Source organism: Trachurus japonicus, chromosome 9 (genome assembly GCF_045865225.1).
Source record: "Trachurus japonicus isolate A0001 chromosome 9, Traja_1.0".
NCBI lineage: Eukaryota > Metazoa > Chordata > Actinopteri > Carangiformes > Carangidae > Trachurus > Trachurus japonicus.
The window spans coordinates 27,202,282-27,218,717 of record NC_140915.1 but is presented as its reverse complement, the minus strand read 5'-3'; the positions used below and the strand labels follow the sequence as shown (position 1 = coordinate 27,218,717).

At 44.1% G+C, this 16,436-nt stretch overlaps 2 protein-coding genes across 2 annotated transcripts; one reads left to right on the top strand and one right to left on the bottom strand.

Moving 5' to 3' along the window:
* Positions 1–143: 143 nt before the first annotated feature.
* On the bottom strand, positions 144–15,836 carry nol6 (nucleolar protein 6 (RNA-associated)). The gene is made up of 26 exons (XM_085787076.1): positions 15,684–15,836; positions 15,161–15,373; positions 14,904–15,020; positions 14,634–14,813; positions 14,343–14,511; positions 14,111–14,239; positions 13,815–13,978; positions 13,586–13,706; positions 13,407–13,465; positions 13,180–13,281; positions 12,971–13,086; positions 12,614–12,791; positions 12,337–12,459; positions 11,841–11,989; positions 8,599–8,674; positions 7,925–8,065; positions 6,027–6,144; positions 5,506–5,660; positions 5,258–5,421; positions 4,396–4,548; positions 4,164–4,261; positions 3,875–3,999; positions 2,104–2,193; positions 1,804–2,004; positions 654–755; positions 144–520 (listed from the first exon to the last, which is right to left on the bottom strand). The coding sequence occupies exons 1-26, from the start codon at positions 15,720–15,722 to the stop codon at positions 371–373; spliced, it is 3,432 nt and encodes a 1,143-aa protein (XP_085643202.1). The 5' UTR covers positions 15,723–15,836; the 3' UTR covers positions 144–370.
* Positions 8,617–11,845, top strand: LOC146981648 (zinc finger BED domain-containing protein 4-like). Its single transcript, XM_085787078.1, has 2 exons — positions 8,617–10,432; positions 10,549–11,845. Exons 1-2 carry the CDS (start codon positions 8,924–8,926, stop codon positions 11,095–11,097), a joined length of 2,058 nt encoding a protein of 685 aa, XP_085643204.1. The 5' UTR covers positions 8,617–8,923; the 3' UTR covers positions 11,098–11,845.
* Positions 15,837–16,436: the final 600 nt, after the last annotated feature.

Below are 16,436 nucleotides of genomic sequence, written 5' to 3'. Positions count from 1 at the left end.
CATTATATTCTTGATTTACTTAATTCATCAATTATCAATATCAGCGATTCATTTAGCCTCTCCTATCAGTAAAACTTTTCATTTCAGCTCTGTTTTGATTTGTAAATGTGCATTAATGATAGACTGTACAGCAGGCAGGAAAATCAAAAGAGTAGATGTGCATTTATTGGACATGATACAGCTTAACTAAAAATATATCACTGGTCTACAACATTGACAGTTTTAACACAATAATGTTAACAGGATGTCCAAAAATTAATTCATGTTTCTCTTGCTCTGTTTCTGCAAAAACTATGAAAATATATCAAATAAACTGAATGTATCTGGTCAAAGTGATGCAAGTGTGTGTATGCATGTACATCTGAGTCGTCTAAAATGACCATTTTTCAGGCCTGGCTTCCACTGATTTGACCAAACCCTCCCCCATGATCCGGAAGTCCTCCAGTATCGCTTCAACATTAGGAAGAGTATTTACTTCCTCTCCAGTCACCTCCACGCTCCGAGCAGACACCTGTGACGTCTGTGGTGTGTGATGACAAAGAGAATTAAGACATAAGGTTAGTCTGATAGATGCTGACTAACCTGAGCAGGACTGAGGTGCATCAAAAAAGCTGAAGATACACCCAGCTGGTAGCACAACCAATCAATGTTACCTTAAAAGGCATGGAGATGAAGGCCTTCGGTTTCCATAAAACTGCGATCACTGTTCCACCGTAGGGATCACAGAAGAAGAGAGCAAGGTCTCCGAACGCATCCTGAAAGCAAAATCAGGTTAAGTGATAATATAGAAGATGGAACAAGTTGACAAAAATTTTGCTGCAGCAGCAAAGAGCAAAGCAGATCAGCAATGGAGAAAAGAACAATCGGTATCACACCCAGGTCAAATGAAACTGCAGGACATGTGGCTACAGACTGGCAAGTTTAAACAGGAATTATGTTACTACATAGTGGAAGAAAGAGTGAGTGTAGCCTCACAATAGGTTCTTTAAAAAAATCCACAATCGATGATCGATGCATCCCACACAGAGGCTACAGCACTTTCACAGGGGCTCCAACACAGGGATTAAATGTGACAGGTCTGTTGTACTGATACTGGTGCTCCACGTTTGTGTTTGCTCTGTAAGTGCATGTGAAGATATTGCTCCCTGCGGTTGGGCGTGTAAAGTCTGAACTGAAACTTGACAGGCAGTTAAAAAGATACTAATTGTCCATCATCAGCAGTAAAACCTGGAATAAAAAAAAAATTCACACCTCCTAATTTCAAAAACAGGTTAAGTAGACATTTAAATCCTCTGCAGGCCATAACGTCTGTTTGAATAGCTCAGTTCAATCATCAAATTGTGACCCATCATTACTGGCTAGATGTAGACTTGTTCATTCAGTTCATGTAATGTATTAGCTGCTCATTTCATCGCATTAACAGGAGATTTAGAGTAAGAAACGGCAGAGACGCAGCAAGAAAGAAAGAGGGGAAGACAAGGAGATCTTACATTCTTGCCAAGTTTACTCAATAACAACTCAAGACTCTGAGAAGCTCTGAGAAACATCTTGAAATATTTGAGTCATGTGCATGAGAGTGTATGGAGATAAACAACGTTAATCTGTATTTGGGTGCGGGAATTTTTCTCTTTTCTGCAATTCCTTTGTTTATTGCCAGTAAGTTAGTGGATGTCATAACCCAGCTGTGACTTGCATGAATAATCCCTGTCCCACTTTTCCCGCTCGCGTCCCATGTCAACAAGGTGTTATTAAAACCACACCTTCCCCGTTACATGGAGTGTATCACCATCAGATTAGACTCACTCTGAGCTCAGCCAAATAGAGGGACACCGGGTTGTAGTCGATGACAGGCAGGGCCCCTCCGGACGGGGCCACGGCGCCAGCTGCGGCTCCTCTGCCGAAGTTGACAGGGGGAGGGTCGACCGCTTGGCCAAGAAGGGGAACCTGCTTGGGGTTCAGGTGAATCAGCACGTCGTAGACATCCAGGGGAGGGCGCATGACCACCTACACAAAGGAAGAGATGTGAATCACAATGCTGATATGTTCACTCAGAAGAGGAGTAATAAGTAAGTGAATTAGAGCTTTCAGGAGGCTGGAACCAACCCGGACATCTTGTATCTGGCTGCCGTCCATCAGCTGATGTTCCAGTACTTTAAGACTCTCTGCAGCCAGCGTCACCACACGCTGCAGCATCTGAACATACAAACAAAAATCTGGTCATTCTAGAGTGTCATAAAGGTCATTGTTGTGGTTGTACAGCCACACTGGAGTACAATCTCCCACAGCACATAAAACACCAACAACAACAACAACTGCAGGCATGAAAAGGCACTAAAAATAAGAGTATTACAAGGAGGCTCTAAATGCATTTGTTTCAACTAGTCTGATGTGTACCTCAGTGTAAAAAGCCACTGAGGCAGAACAGTGGGATCCAAAAATCTAAGACATCTGTCTCAGACTTTTGGATTATGTGTTCATTCAACCAGCAAATACAATAGTTGTTTTGTATTCTAACTATTAGACTGATTGACCAAATTACAAACCATCATCACTCATCAGGAAACAGTTTTATTCACAATAGCTTGAGATGATTATATGTACACTGCTTATTTTTTTTGCATCAAGAAGTTCCAACATTCATTCAGATTTACACTTCATCACAATCTGCTCTCTAGTGGTCACTTGGAGGAATTGAGGAGGAGGAACACTTGTTAGATTATTCACTCTTTCCGTCTGCTCCTGTTGGTTTTGAAACACATTTTCATTTTTAGAGAGTGTGTGAATATTGGAATGTGAATTCTACACATATGATATATGTAACTTCAGCAACCAGATTAAGTAAAATGGAAATACTGCTAAGCATTGTAATTAGGCGTGGTGAATTTAAGGCCAAGGTGACGTCAGAGAAGACAAAGTTCCTGCTCTCCACCACCGTTATAAAAAGAGGATGCTGGGAGAGTCTCAGTGTTAACGTTGCTCTTGGAGGAGGTGAGGTGGGCAAGTGCAGGAAGCCTATCTAGGTCATTGACGCACCATGGGAAGCTGGTGTGCGAACCTTTTCTGTACACTACTGTGTGCTACTGGACTCTTTTACAGCTACGGTCATATCCAAACAGCGGAATACAACACAAAACATTTACCTTATTTCACTACGACAGAGGACAACAATGAAAAGCGACTGGTGAGCTATACCTGCTGGTCTCCAAAAACATAAGCAGTGCTTTCAAAGAGTTAGCTTAGAAAGGCTGCTGATGTAATTACTGACGTAAACATGATTTTCTCATGAGACTTTTTAACGTTTTCTTTTTAAAAATTCACTACATCTCTGCATTTCCAGATCAATGACTTACATGAAGTTTTGGAGAGACTTCAGAACAACCAATTTCCAGCTCTGAGAAAAAAGCATGGCTTTCTGCCAGTGGTATGTAAATGCAATAATCTGTCCATGTGGAATTATCTGAAAATTATTTCACAGCTTAACATTCATTGCATGGAAACATAATCAGTTAGACAATATTTTATTTTCAAATGAATTTTTCTTTCACTCACAGTAAATTGGTGATTATAAATATTTTTCAGTGTGATCCAGGAGAACTGTGTGCACTAAGGAAAGGCGCCAGGATCGGGAAACTGTGTGACTGCTCTCTGCCAAGAACTTGCAACTCTTTTCTACACCGTTGTTTGTGATTCTCTTTATATGTTTAGAAAGTTGGAAAAAAGTCTAAATAACTTATAAGCTTGTGACCTCAAGATTCCCTTTTATGTTTTCCGATTTACTGGTGTATCATAATGTTTGATTGTTTTTAAAGGTTGTGCTAATCTATTAAATGTGTAGCTGTGTTTATTGTGCACTTGTATTTGTGTGTCCACTGACCTGTACATTAGGCGCTCGCTTGGTCCACAAAGATGCTGTTTTGTCTTTAGGTGTAGCTATAAACATGACAGGAAGAGACTCCCTGCTGGCCATGAAGTCATTCTTGGTTTGTGTGTAGTCGGCAGCTACACGTGACAGAGAAGAGAGCAACAATCAAACAGGGGTTTGAAAAAGCGAAACATACGAGCAGGATGTTAAAAGTATGTCGGGGATGTCAGTAGAAAGAGGTCAGGAGGGCTTTGTTTGTGTGACACAGAAGGAAAAGGCCGGGGTGTGCGGGAGTGCTTGCCTGTGAGCTGGTTGTTGAGGTTGACGATCAATGGGTTGTTCCTCCAGTCAAAGGAGGAGAGCAGATGAAGGAAGCGAAGGAAGCCCACCTGAGGAGATCTGAGCAATACAAAAAAAGTCACTCACATGACCTACTTGAAGGAACAAAGGGATGTAAACAAGACAGATATCTGACTACAAAATTTCACTGTGATGAAATGGCCAGATTAACAGGCCTTTTGAGTGGTAGTTACCCAGGAGGAGTGAAGGGTGCAGGCTGCAGGAAAAGCGACGCCACCAGCAGGTCTGCGGCGTCTTCTGAAATGTCGTCACTGAAGAGCTGAGCTCCCAGCCAGCGTTTGGCCAGACGACACACTGCCCCAAAACATGGGTGCTCCTGCTGAAGCCTGCAAACATGATGGGATGCATAAGGTGGGGCAAAAAAAAAAATCATAGAAAACCATAATTGTAGGAAAAGCAAAAAAAAAGAAAAAGAGAGAAAATAGTGGCACAAAGGAAAGAAAGTAGGTCAAACATTAAAGAAAGCATAAACGTTACCAAAAAACTGTCCTTATTACTTCTAATATCAATGCAGTAGTGTTCAAAAGCAAACAATTAAGAAATCTAACGCCGGGGACATACCGCAACGAAAATTGCGCTTGAGCCGGAGCCCTGCTGTTCACACCAGACGCGCATTTCTCCACGCCGGTCGACAAGCGCTTCTGCCCCTCAGCTGTGTGTGTTCATCTCTCTCACTCTCGGTTTAGATAAATAAACACAAATAGATTTTGAAAATTGTTTTAACTTTGAAAATTGACCAGATTCTCTCGTGTTTCTTTGTTTGACTTCCTGCCTGGCTCGACGCAATCGCTCACAGCTCGCACAAAAAATAGACCAGACGCCGAAACAATCGCTGCAGGGCGCGAGTTGGCTGCAGAGGTGCACGCCATGGCGCGTCTGGTGTGAAGGACACAATCTGTTAACATGGGCGTTGAAAGGAAACTGGCTCCGCTTCTCGGCGCTTTGCAGCTATTTGCGGTCCTTCCGCGTCCGGTGTGTCCCCAGCGTAAAACAGGGCTGTCTCACTGGTATAATTTGTGGCCATTATAATTTTACCCATGTAGTGTACTGGTGAGCAGAGGCTTGTGAATAGTCGCCATCTCCAGAGCCTGTGCCTCCTCATTGTCCCTTACAACCAGCAGGCCCTCTGCATTCACACTCTCCCTCAGCACCTGAGGCTCCCGATGATATGCCACCTGAATGCGGAACACCAAGCCGTCCTGGGTACAAAAACATAGGGAGAATTAAGTTAAAGTTCATGGACAAGTGTGGGACATGTAGACAAACAAACACTCAAAAAATACCTTCCAGACATCCAGGTGTGTGGGGCAGGGCTTGCACGGATAATTATGGTGTTTCTTGAGCAACTCCCCCAAGCTGATGTGGAAGGCAGTTCGGATATGTCGGATGGCAAGGCGGTCGTGAGGCCACTTTCCACTCCCCTCCATGTGACAGATCACTGCAAAAATAAAAGGTTAGTGATACGTAGCTGTATAAATATGTACAGCTAAATCTCAAGGTTAGGCAGCTGTATTTTTCCAGCATTGAAGACATTCAGACAGTCAGTTATTATGTAATTTTGCCTGGTGCCATCCTATGTAGTGGAAAATAAATTACAGGGAGCACACATGAAGCCCCACCCCAAAGAAAAAAGAAAATAAGTCATGTTACAGTATGTTTCAGTGAGAGGGAAAATTCATAGTAATACATGGTCTACAACAGAGTGTAAAAGTTATGCAATAATTCCACATGCTATGATGTAGTTTTGAACACTAAATATTAAAGAACAATTTCTTCATTAGTAGCTGGTGGAGGAAACACTTACCTTTGATAGGGGTGATATAAGCAGGACATGGTTTGCCCTCCTTTGGCACCAAGGATCTGGATGTTTTTTCTCTCTCAAAGAAGGAGTAGTCCAGCTTCTGTGGCACAGGGGGAAAGACCTGCACAGCACAGATTCAATGTTAAAACACTCACAAAACCAAATTCAAAATTCTCCAGTTGCAATGCAGCTGTCAATAACAGCTGCACTGAAGAAGGGTTTAAAGAGGAACTATGCAAGATTTTTACATTAGCTATGCTACATTTTTCACCTCAATTAAACAGCTTTGGAGTAATTGTGATAGTTAAATACAAGACTTGTAACTTGTAACAGGGAGAATGGAGGATCTCTGCCTTCCACCTAACACCTCTTGGCCAAAAACCAACCTTGCAATATCAGTAGGGATGTCCCGATCCGATCACGTGAACGGAAATCGGGGTCGATCACGTGGTTTCAGACTCGATCGGAATCGGACGTTACATCCCGATCAGGAATCGGATATATTACATATCTACATGTCAGGGTTTTCCTATCTGTCTAAAGCGAAGACGGGCCGCATGGGGGGCGTTCAGATGTATCATCTTTTGCACTCTCAAACACATTACTTTTACTGTAGACGTTCGTCATGTGCGCTCATTACCCAAAGCGACGCGCATTCGGTGCAGCGTGCTTGTGTTTTGTGCATGGTCTGTGGCGCACAGCTCCACGGTGTGTGTGTGTGGCTGCGTCGTCGCGGACAAGTAACGATATGAAATGACGGCGCTTGCAAGAGTGTGAGAGACGATCGTGTCACCGTGTCAGCTCACTGTTTGTTTGTGTGCGTGTGGCTGTGTTGTTTCACTGCTGACTTCCAAGCAGCTTGTTGTTGATGTTTGAGCGCTACACACACCTGCAGCAACAACAGTCACTGCAGCTTCTACTGAGAACGAGTCCGACGTAACGCACGTGAGACCGACACACGGACCGACCGCGCAGATGTCTTAAACTTCTCATACTGTTGAATAAAAAACTACCGTTGTGTTGCGTGATGGCAGATACAGAACCAGGTATTTATTTAAAGTTAGAGAGGGAGAAGGAACAAGGTGAGCTGGGTGAGGGAGGGAGGGAGGGAGGGAGGGAGGGAGGGAGGGAGAAGGAGCGGAGTGAGTGAGGGAGGGAGAAGGAGCGAGGTGAGGGGGGGGGGGCAGAAAGGCAGGAGAGGGTGGGATCAGGGGAGAGAGGCTGGTGATTGAGAAAGACATGATAAGCTATTTTATTTTTGACCAAATGTTCTTGTTGTTGACTTATGGATAACGGCATTAATATTATACTGTGGAGCTACTGTGCTAATATACATTGAGAGTTTACAATACTGCAATAAATGTCATGGGCTTGTTATTGAGGTAGAGTATTATTGTGAGATTGTGATATTGTTACATCCCTAGTAGATCACAAAGAACAGAAAAATAGTGGGATGATACAGTTGATCTACATTAAAAACTTTACTGCATTGCCAAAGTATCGGATCGGGACTCGGTATCGGCAGATACTCAAAATCAAATGACTCGGACTCGGACTCGGGGGCAAAAAAATGTGATCGGGACATCCCTAAATATCAGTGCCTCTGACCCGGTGTCCCAGCTCTTGTCCCGTAATCTCTTTTTTATGACAGATAGGACTTCACAAATATACACATCATAATGCGTACATGATAAATAACGTTATCCACCGCTCCATGGATTGCTTTCTCGTCGGCTTTGTTAAAAACAAATGCATATGGCCAGGAGGAGGGTTGGCAAAACAGCTAAAAAAGCACCCAGACTTGCATAGTTCCCTTTTAAGATAATGCAAAGTTGCTAGTGCTACTTACTAGCTCTAAAGGCGCGTTCACACCGGACCTTTTATTTAGTGTTTTTTTTTACCTGTGTGTATCTGAGGGCAGTGTGGGCCCCTTGCACTGCTGTGATGGAGAGAGGCAGACCCTCCAGCCTCCACAGTTTTCTGCTCAGGTCATCATAAGACTGAACCACCAGTAAACTCTCCTCTTCTCCAGTACTGGACACCTGAAGAACACATCACACATGAATACAAATACGTGCACCTACACTCTCACAAAGCAACACTGATATGGGTCCTGTGCTGGTCCACACCACAAACACACTCACACAAGAACTTCACATACAGGCGAAATAAATAAATAACAATAATTAAAAGCTTGGGTGCAGTGTGGAGCAGTGGGTAGAGCAAGTGCCCCATATGCAGAGGCTACAGTCCTCACTGCAGTCTCAACTGTACAGTCAAATGAAGGCATAAAAAGCCTAAACTTACTTTATAAAAAAAAGGAAAAATAATTAAAAGCTATATTCAAATTGCAATGCAAACACACCAACCAAAATGTTTTAGAGGAAAATACATTTAACAAGCAGTGTAGGGTTTCCATAACAAAAAAAAACATTTACATCAGCAAACAAAACCAATAAATTCAATTTGATTTCAATTAATTTTGTTGGCAATATTTGGATATTGATCCATTAATTATATGGTTAATAACAACAACAACAACAACAACAACAACAACAAAAGAAAGGCGATTTACCTCACTTCCCGTTTTGATGACGTCATCTACCATCGCCCCCACATACCGTATGCAGGACTCGGGGATGTCTGCATGCCTGTTGGAAATAAGTATATTATCGTCAGATTAAAACGAGGCTTCAACACAGTCATCCCTACACTCACCTCACCATTATTTCCCAGCAGGGCACATACGGAAGAGAAAAGGGTGATAGTTGTACTTTATTTATTTTTTAATAACCCCCAAATCCCCATTCTTGCGATGCCAGTAAGTGCTAGCATTAGCTAAGTTGCTATCGTTAAAAAGGGAAAAAGACACTGGACTTTAGACCTTTGCTGCGCGGGGCATGAAGCGCACGGGCAGAAGACGCAGCTCTGTGTGGGACTGCTTCGAACAAGTGGGGAACTTAGTCCGCTGTATGAAATGCGACGCCAAGCTCAAGTACTGCGGCGGAGCCACCAGCTCCATGATCAACCACATGAATAGGTACCATCCGTCCGGGGCGCCGCTGGAGGAGGACGAGAAGCCGGTGATCTGCGCCGTGCAGTGCGTCGAGGAGGAGAGCGCCGCCAGCTCGGACATCATGCAGGTTGCCGTCATGTCGCCCAACGTGAACACGAACAACAACACTTCCCCGCCTGAGCGCGGCGACTACGGAGAGAGGAAGCGCCTGAAGCGGAGCTCTGTGTGGGACATTTTCATCAAAGTGGACGACGAGGTCCACTGCACCGTATGCGACACGAAGCTGAAGTACAGGAGCAGCACCACCAGCATGATGTACCACATCAAAAACAAGCACGCGGACACGATGCCCAATGATGGGGTGGCGCTGGCAACGCACGCGGAGGTGACCGAGCTCATCTCCAGAATGATAGAGAAGGACATGCTTCCCATCAGCGTGGTCAATGGCGATGGGTTTCGTGAACTACTTGCATACACAGTGCATAATTATAAAATGCCATCTGCCGGTGATATCACACGCCTGATTGAAGGCCACTTCCATGAGAAGGTGGAGGAGCTTGTGTTGCAACTAGGTAGAGTGGAGAAAGTGGCTCTGACGGCTGACTTCTGGACAGCCATGCCATTTCAGAGGTACATTACCGTTTCCTGCTCGTTTATTACTGAAGACTGGCAGGGGAGGTCAGCTGTGCTGCACACACACAAACTCCCATCAGACAGCCACTCCAGCACCAACAGCATCACGGAGAAGCTTCTCAACACCGTGCAGACCTGGGCTATCGGTAGCAAAGTGACTGCGTGCGTTCATAATAACACACAGGACGTCTTGGCAGCCCAAGCGTGTGCCCGTGTCACCTGGGACTACGCCACCTGCTTTGGCACCACGCTGCAGCAGGCGGTCAGCGACGGTCTGAGTGAGGATCTGGTCCGCATCATCGCTGCTGCTGGAAGACTGGTCAAGCACTTCAGCCACAGCTTGTTGGCGAGCGAGGCCTTGGAGCAGAAGCAGGTTCAGATGTGCCTGCCGCAGCACAAGCTCATCCAGTCGAGCAAAGCCAGGTGGGACACGATCTGTGAAATGTTTGAGCGGCTGCTGGAGCAGCGGTGGGCCATCAAAGCCGTGCTCTCTGATCGCTCCATCACCAGCAGGCAGGAGGCCCAGACCCTCGAGATGGAGGACGATTGCTGGCAAATAATTGAGAATTTCACACCGGTGCTGGCGACACTGAAATGGGCGACAACAGTCATATCTGCTGAAACAGAGGTGTCCATTTCAAACATCTACCCAATCACATTCAGCCTCATTCAGACTCATCTTGTGCCAAGAGAGAATGATGTTGAACAAGTGTCAGAGTTCAAGCTGAAAGTGCAGACGTCACTTAGAAATCACATGGAGGTAGGCATAAACCAATGTCAAATATCATTTTGTGTTTCAGGTACCAGTCGAATATTATCAGAATAAGCACTGCATATGAATGTCTAATTACTGTTATTTCATTTCACTGTTCACAGGTTGATGCCAACGACCTAGCATCCAAACCAGCTTTGATCGCGTCTATGCTGGACCCTCGTCACAAACATCTCAGCTTCCTGACGCCAACAGGGAGGCTGGCCGCCAAGGTTAAACTGCACGAGCTGGTTTCAAAGTTAGATGTGATAACTACCACCGCGAGCACGAAGGATGAGCAGCAGGAGACCCCGGTCACACCTGACATTAGCCAGGTGGCCATGCCCTCACAGTTGAGAAGTGACACCAAAAACACCATGATGCTGCTCCTGGGAGACAACTACAGCTCCTCTTACGCTACAGACTCTGAGGCTCAGGTAGATTACTACTTGAGAGACATTGCTCCCTCACTGGACATAAACCCTCTCGACTGGTGGAGGGTAAATGGGCCAAGATTCCCCAAACTGGCCACTCTGGCCAGACACTATTTGTGTGTACCTGGTGTATCACTTCCGTCTTTATTGTCCGAGGCTGGACAAGCGTTTGCAACGATGCGTACAAGACTGAGCCCAGAGCATGTTAACATGATGATCTTTGTAAACAGAAATGTGTGACAGAAATAACCAAGCATGATGGAGATCTATACTGACTTCAGATACAAAAAATATTATTGGGAATGAGGAGAAAGAAACAACAGATGAAAAGAGTCAGGGAGGACTGGCAGCGCTATAATGTCAGCAGTGACCTTCCCCATTGTTAATATGATGTATTTGCTGGTGCTACTAATCTTGTGAATCTAAAATTCAACTCGAAGTTAGAAATTTCTCCTACTACAGTTGCCGTCAGCTGAGCTGCGGTCAAACATAAATTCTTCATCGACACCTTACTCACAACATCTCACTTGACTTGATGACTTACACCTCTGGCTTGAAACAACCTCTGGCTGTGATCTAGTGAAAACTTCATGCCAGCAATATCTGAGTTAACGCCTGCCAAATAGAAATTCTTGGCATTCAACATAAATCATCCGGCATGCCATGTAAGCTGCTAACAGTGTATCATGCATCATGTGCTGTCATCTGTACACTTAATTTACCAGTATTATGTTTTGTACACCTTGCATATTGAGTAGATATATTCTACAGTAGTCGTACTAATTAGGATAAAAACCATCAAGAAAAAAAGAAGAAAAGATTGACTGATTTATTCCTATATTACCTAAATATTTGTATTACCAGTGCAGCTAGAAACTTGCTGACCAAACTAACCACTGTATAACCACCAGTATTAATGTGATGTCTTGTTGTGTCTGTCTCTCAGTGTGGTGTGCCAAGATAAAAGAAATACAAATACATACAGCTGGAGCAGGTGTGTGATGATCTGTTTGGAGACCAGACGTTTTTGCCACATGCTCTTTCCATCCCACAGGACAGCCTCGGTGATGGCGCCGTCCTGGAAGCGTCGCAGCTCGGAGCGAGAACCCCACAGCTCACGAAACTCAGCTGCCTAGCAGGGGAACAACACTGATGTTAGTGAGGAATTACCGCTGCACCAGCACGGTTACAAATGAAATCACATGACAACAAAATGTGCAAAAGTGCAAACTCCAGCCACATTCAGTATTACATTGTGAGAAATATTTACAAAACATACAAGCGGTCAAAAACTCAAAGTACGGCCGGCAGATTTTTCTCTATATGAGGAAAAAATATTTTAAACCCGAGTCAACATAAAAATCACCATGGGTTTGACCTACAAGGTATTTTACCTGTGAATGTGGTTGAAACCCGTGGAGGCCTTGCATGCACGTTTTCCCACATCCACACACAGAAAAGACAGATGTGTGACATTACCTTGGGGCTGTCTGCAGGTGGGCCCCTTTCCAGGACAGAGGCTGCCTGCTCTGGCTTTAAGAGCAAACCGAAGGAAAGAGGAGGCTGAGCTTTGTGTTTCGGGGCTTCACTGTCCACAGACCACTGTGATGAAACAAAAACAAAAGTGATGTGAATGTTGTTAATCTAGACTTTGGTAATAGGAGCTCAGACTAAAAGAAAAAAAAAAAAAGAGTGTGCAAATTATGCCAGTTGAGTTAACAAGGCACTGAGATAAACATATCCCTTAAATATCAACCTCTGGATCAGGAGAGAGGGAGTGGGTCAGGAGCTGAATCCTCTGGCCAAGTCCTTGCTGAAGCAGTGACAGAAGAAAGGGCAGCGCAGTGTGGACATAATTCCCACTGTGGTCCATCAACTCACTGAGGAGATTCATTTTCTTACAGCTGGCCTGAAGCTTTACCAGCTCACATAATCTGAGTGGGAGATGAAAAGCACAGAACAGGCTGTGAAAATAATTCAAGGAAATCTAAATCTTGCACTGACAGCTTGTGGTGGGTTTTCATCTTAAAAACAAAACAAAATCTAAGCTGCTTGTATGCAGTTCCAAAGTTAGTATACATCACATAACCACAAAGTTAGTTATCATACATACTGGAATACGTGGTCACTTGTCCTTATCATGGGTTTGGGCGTCATGAGGAGGCTGTAGAAACCATCCACTGTCGGGTTGTCCCAGAACTGCATCGACACGGATGCCTCATGCTGCAGCTGAGAACAATTTGATAATTGTCAAAACCCAATGTTTAATCTCACCAAAGAAAAATTATCATCTTTGAACACACACACACACAAAGTATTTACCTGTTTGTAGGTGCAAGAAGTCATGTCGGCACACATGTTGAGATGCCCTGAGGGGTCAACAAACACCACCTGGAAAGCATTGTGGAACTCTGCAAGAGATGGCTGCAAGGAAGAGATAAAAAAAAAGTAAGGCCACTCAGACAATAATGGTTAATTCTGGAAATAAACAAAAGTGTAAGTAAACTTAATTCCCAGGTTTATGGTTTAAAATGAGCTAGAGTACTCACAGCTGTAGAGTCTGGATCTTTGGCTAGGCTAATCCCATTCACTGTTAGGTCGGTAGAGGCTGTGGGTTAGAAAGAAAAGCAAGCAAGTTACTGTGAGTAAAACCACTGTGAATCTTATTGTGTGTCACATGTTATTTACAGAAAAAAACTGCAGATTAATGGTTTGTAGATTTTCTTACCAAGGAAGTTCAAGCTATTTCGAAGCAGCTGATAGGCTGTCATGGTGTTACTGATTCTGTGTGTGGTCAGCAAATAGGCCAACAGCATTGAAGCCAGGAAACCATTAAAACACCCAGTGCCCTTTAAGACAGGAGAGAGCAATACAGAGGAGAGGGGAGATTAACAGTCGGAAAAACGAAGGACATAAGCTCTGTGCAGTGAGTAAAAGAACCACTGTACGCGTCCTACCTGGTCAAGCTCTCTTTGACGAAGCCAGACTTTGAGTAAAGCCACCCCATCAGCAAAAGCTGAGCATTGGGAGCTGACAGCAGAGAGAAACTGAAGGTGAGCCCTGGGTAGTAGGTCCCCCAGAACAGAGCTATTGTAATGTGGAGTGGGAGGTTCACTGCTCTCTGTAAGAAACAAGAAATGAAATTGGCCATGATGACAAGTGACATTTTAAGTGTGCTGTTGTATGTATGTGCATTGGCATTGTTTGAGAGAGAGTGATCAAAGGGTGAGAGGTACATTTTAACTAGCCTTACCAGACTGTGAAGTCTCCAATCCAGTGTACCACCCTGTCCGGATATTATTCCTCTGAGGGTGGAAACGACTGGGCCTGAAGAATCCAGGAGGTGGACACACATGAACGCGCAGGGTGAAGCTGGAAGTGTCTAGATGAGACATGAAATAATTATAACCCAGTAAGTAGCTGCCGTTTAATATTCACATGCAAAGAACATGATCCACTGCTGGAATCCACACAATGCTTGATACCTGGAGGGGTCAGCAGCAGAACAGGTCGGAGTCGATTCCCATGGAGACAGGAATAGCGCATGGTCCCAATGTCAGAGGAGGAAGTCAGATGCTGGGCTAGGCCTGCCAGGTAAAGAGCTCTTTTTCTTGGATACCTCTGGTTCACCACATCCTTTGGGTGGAGGACATCCTAATAACAGAAACACACCAGTGTTTCTTAGAATCCAATGTCTACAATATATTGCACTGCATTGCTGTCAAGTATATATAGTATATAGTTAAAATAAGAACCCAAAGAACCAGGCGACTTACAGCTGGGATGGTGACAGCCAGGTCTACCATGACGCGTGGTTTGGTGCAGGTACCCAGGGGGAAGCTACCGATCAGATCGACAGAAGCGGGAGGTGCCATGTGGAACTTGCCTTTTGTTGTTTTGGGCACCAGGAGGAAAGGGATCTTCACTGCGCTCGACAGCCAGGACAGGTCACTTACCTGATAAATACAAAGACGTGATTAACAGGTCTGTTATGACTTTGGGGAGATCTGATCGAGTCAGTTACAAAGCTTTAAAGTTCTACAAACCTCCACTTCTGGTGAATCTGGCACAGCCTGGAGCAGCTTGGTGACAGTTTGGATGAAGGAATTGATTTGCTGTTTCCTGTGCTCACTCAGGGTGACCTCTTTCAGCAGCTCCTCCATCTGATGCACAGAAAATGTACTTGGAGTGAATGACAGCTCATTGTTTACATGAGAACACCGGCTTGATTTAAGACATAAATTCAGTCTGACAAATCATGTCCCCGATTATGTTTCTTTCTATGTTCCCTGGGAGGACTGACCTGCATTTTGAGCAGGCTGCAATGAAACAGGCTTTCGGCCTCTTTGAGCTGGTTTAGCTCCTCGACAGTAGGAGCTCTGTACAGATCATTCCTTGACATCTTCACGGGCCGACAGACCAGCTCCCCATCCCCGGCTTCATCAATTTTGCTCCTTTTGGCCTGAACAGGAACGTCACCGTCCTCCTCCTCATGAGATGAATCTGATGAAATCATCTGTGAAAAAACAAACAACCCAACATGCTTGAGTCAACGTTAAACATGTGGCAATTGTATGTGGAACCAGTACAGTGAGGATATGAAAACTGGGGTTACTATTTTCGAATAAGCGTCAACCATGGCGACTGTCACGTTTTTATTATTATTATTATTATTTACCGTATTGTGCATCTGTTTTGTGTAATTGACTGTAAATATCATAAGGAAATGCAAACGTGTAGGCAAAGCATTTAAGCAACACCCGTGTTCCACTGAGTGAACCGGCCCCGTCTATCAGTTAGACCATGATAAATGTCGCCAGTCTTACCTCAGTTGGGTCCTCTGCAACTGTCTGCTTCTTCTTCATTTCTAATTTGCTTTCCAACCGATTCCAATTCCAATATCTTTGAAGTTTTTTATCGGCACTGCTTTCCCTTCATCGCACTCTCACATGTGCACAGGGTCAGTGAAACTTGCTACCAAGCAAAATAAGTCCTTGATTGGTGTAGAGGCGACAGGCGCGAGTGCTGATTGGTTCGCTGCTCGTCGAGCGTCACATCGACGTTACCAAGGTAGGTTGCATGGTACTCATGTGTACCGTGCATAGACTGTATGGTACCGTGTCGATGATTTGAATACAGTTGTGTAAAATTCAGGTAAAAACGATGATTAAACAAATGAAATATTATCAAATTTATTTCTAACGCTGTGGAGATGTTTGCACCAAAGACATTTAGTTTAGTTTAGTTTAATAAGTTTATTTGTATCAGGGACAATGTACAAAATAACATTAGTCTCGAGATGAGAAGAGATGCCTTGTACCGGATTTAGCTTACTAGCTACTTTCCATCCGTAATTTCATTATTGATGTGGCCTTTTTTGCCATTTTATTATTAACATCAAGGTGAAGATAATGCAGTCTAATATGAATGCTACATCAATGAAAGTTAGAAAGTTAAAACAGAAGTGCTGATTCAACATTATGCATTATTTCTATTGTTTAGTCTACCTTCATTGATTTCAATGTGGTGGACTAAGTAATGGAAACACCTGCCAGTTGACAATTTAAAACAAAAACACT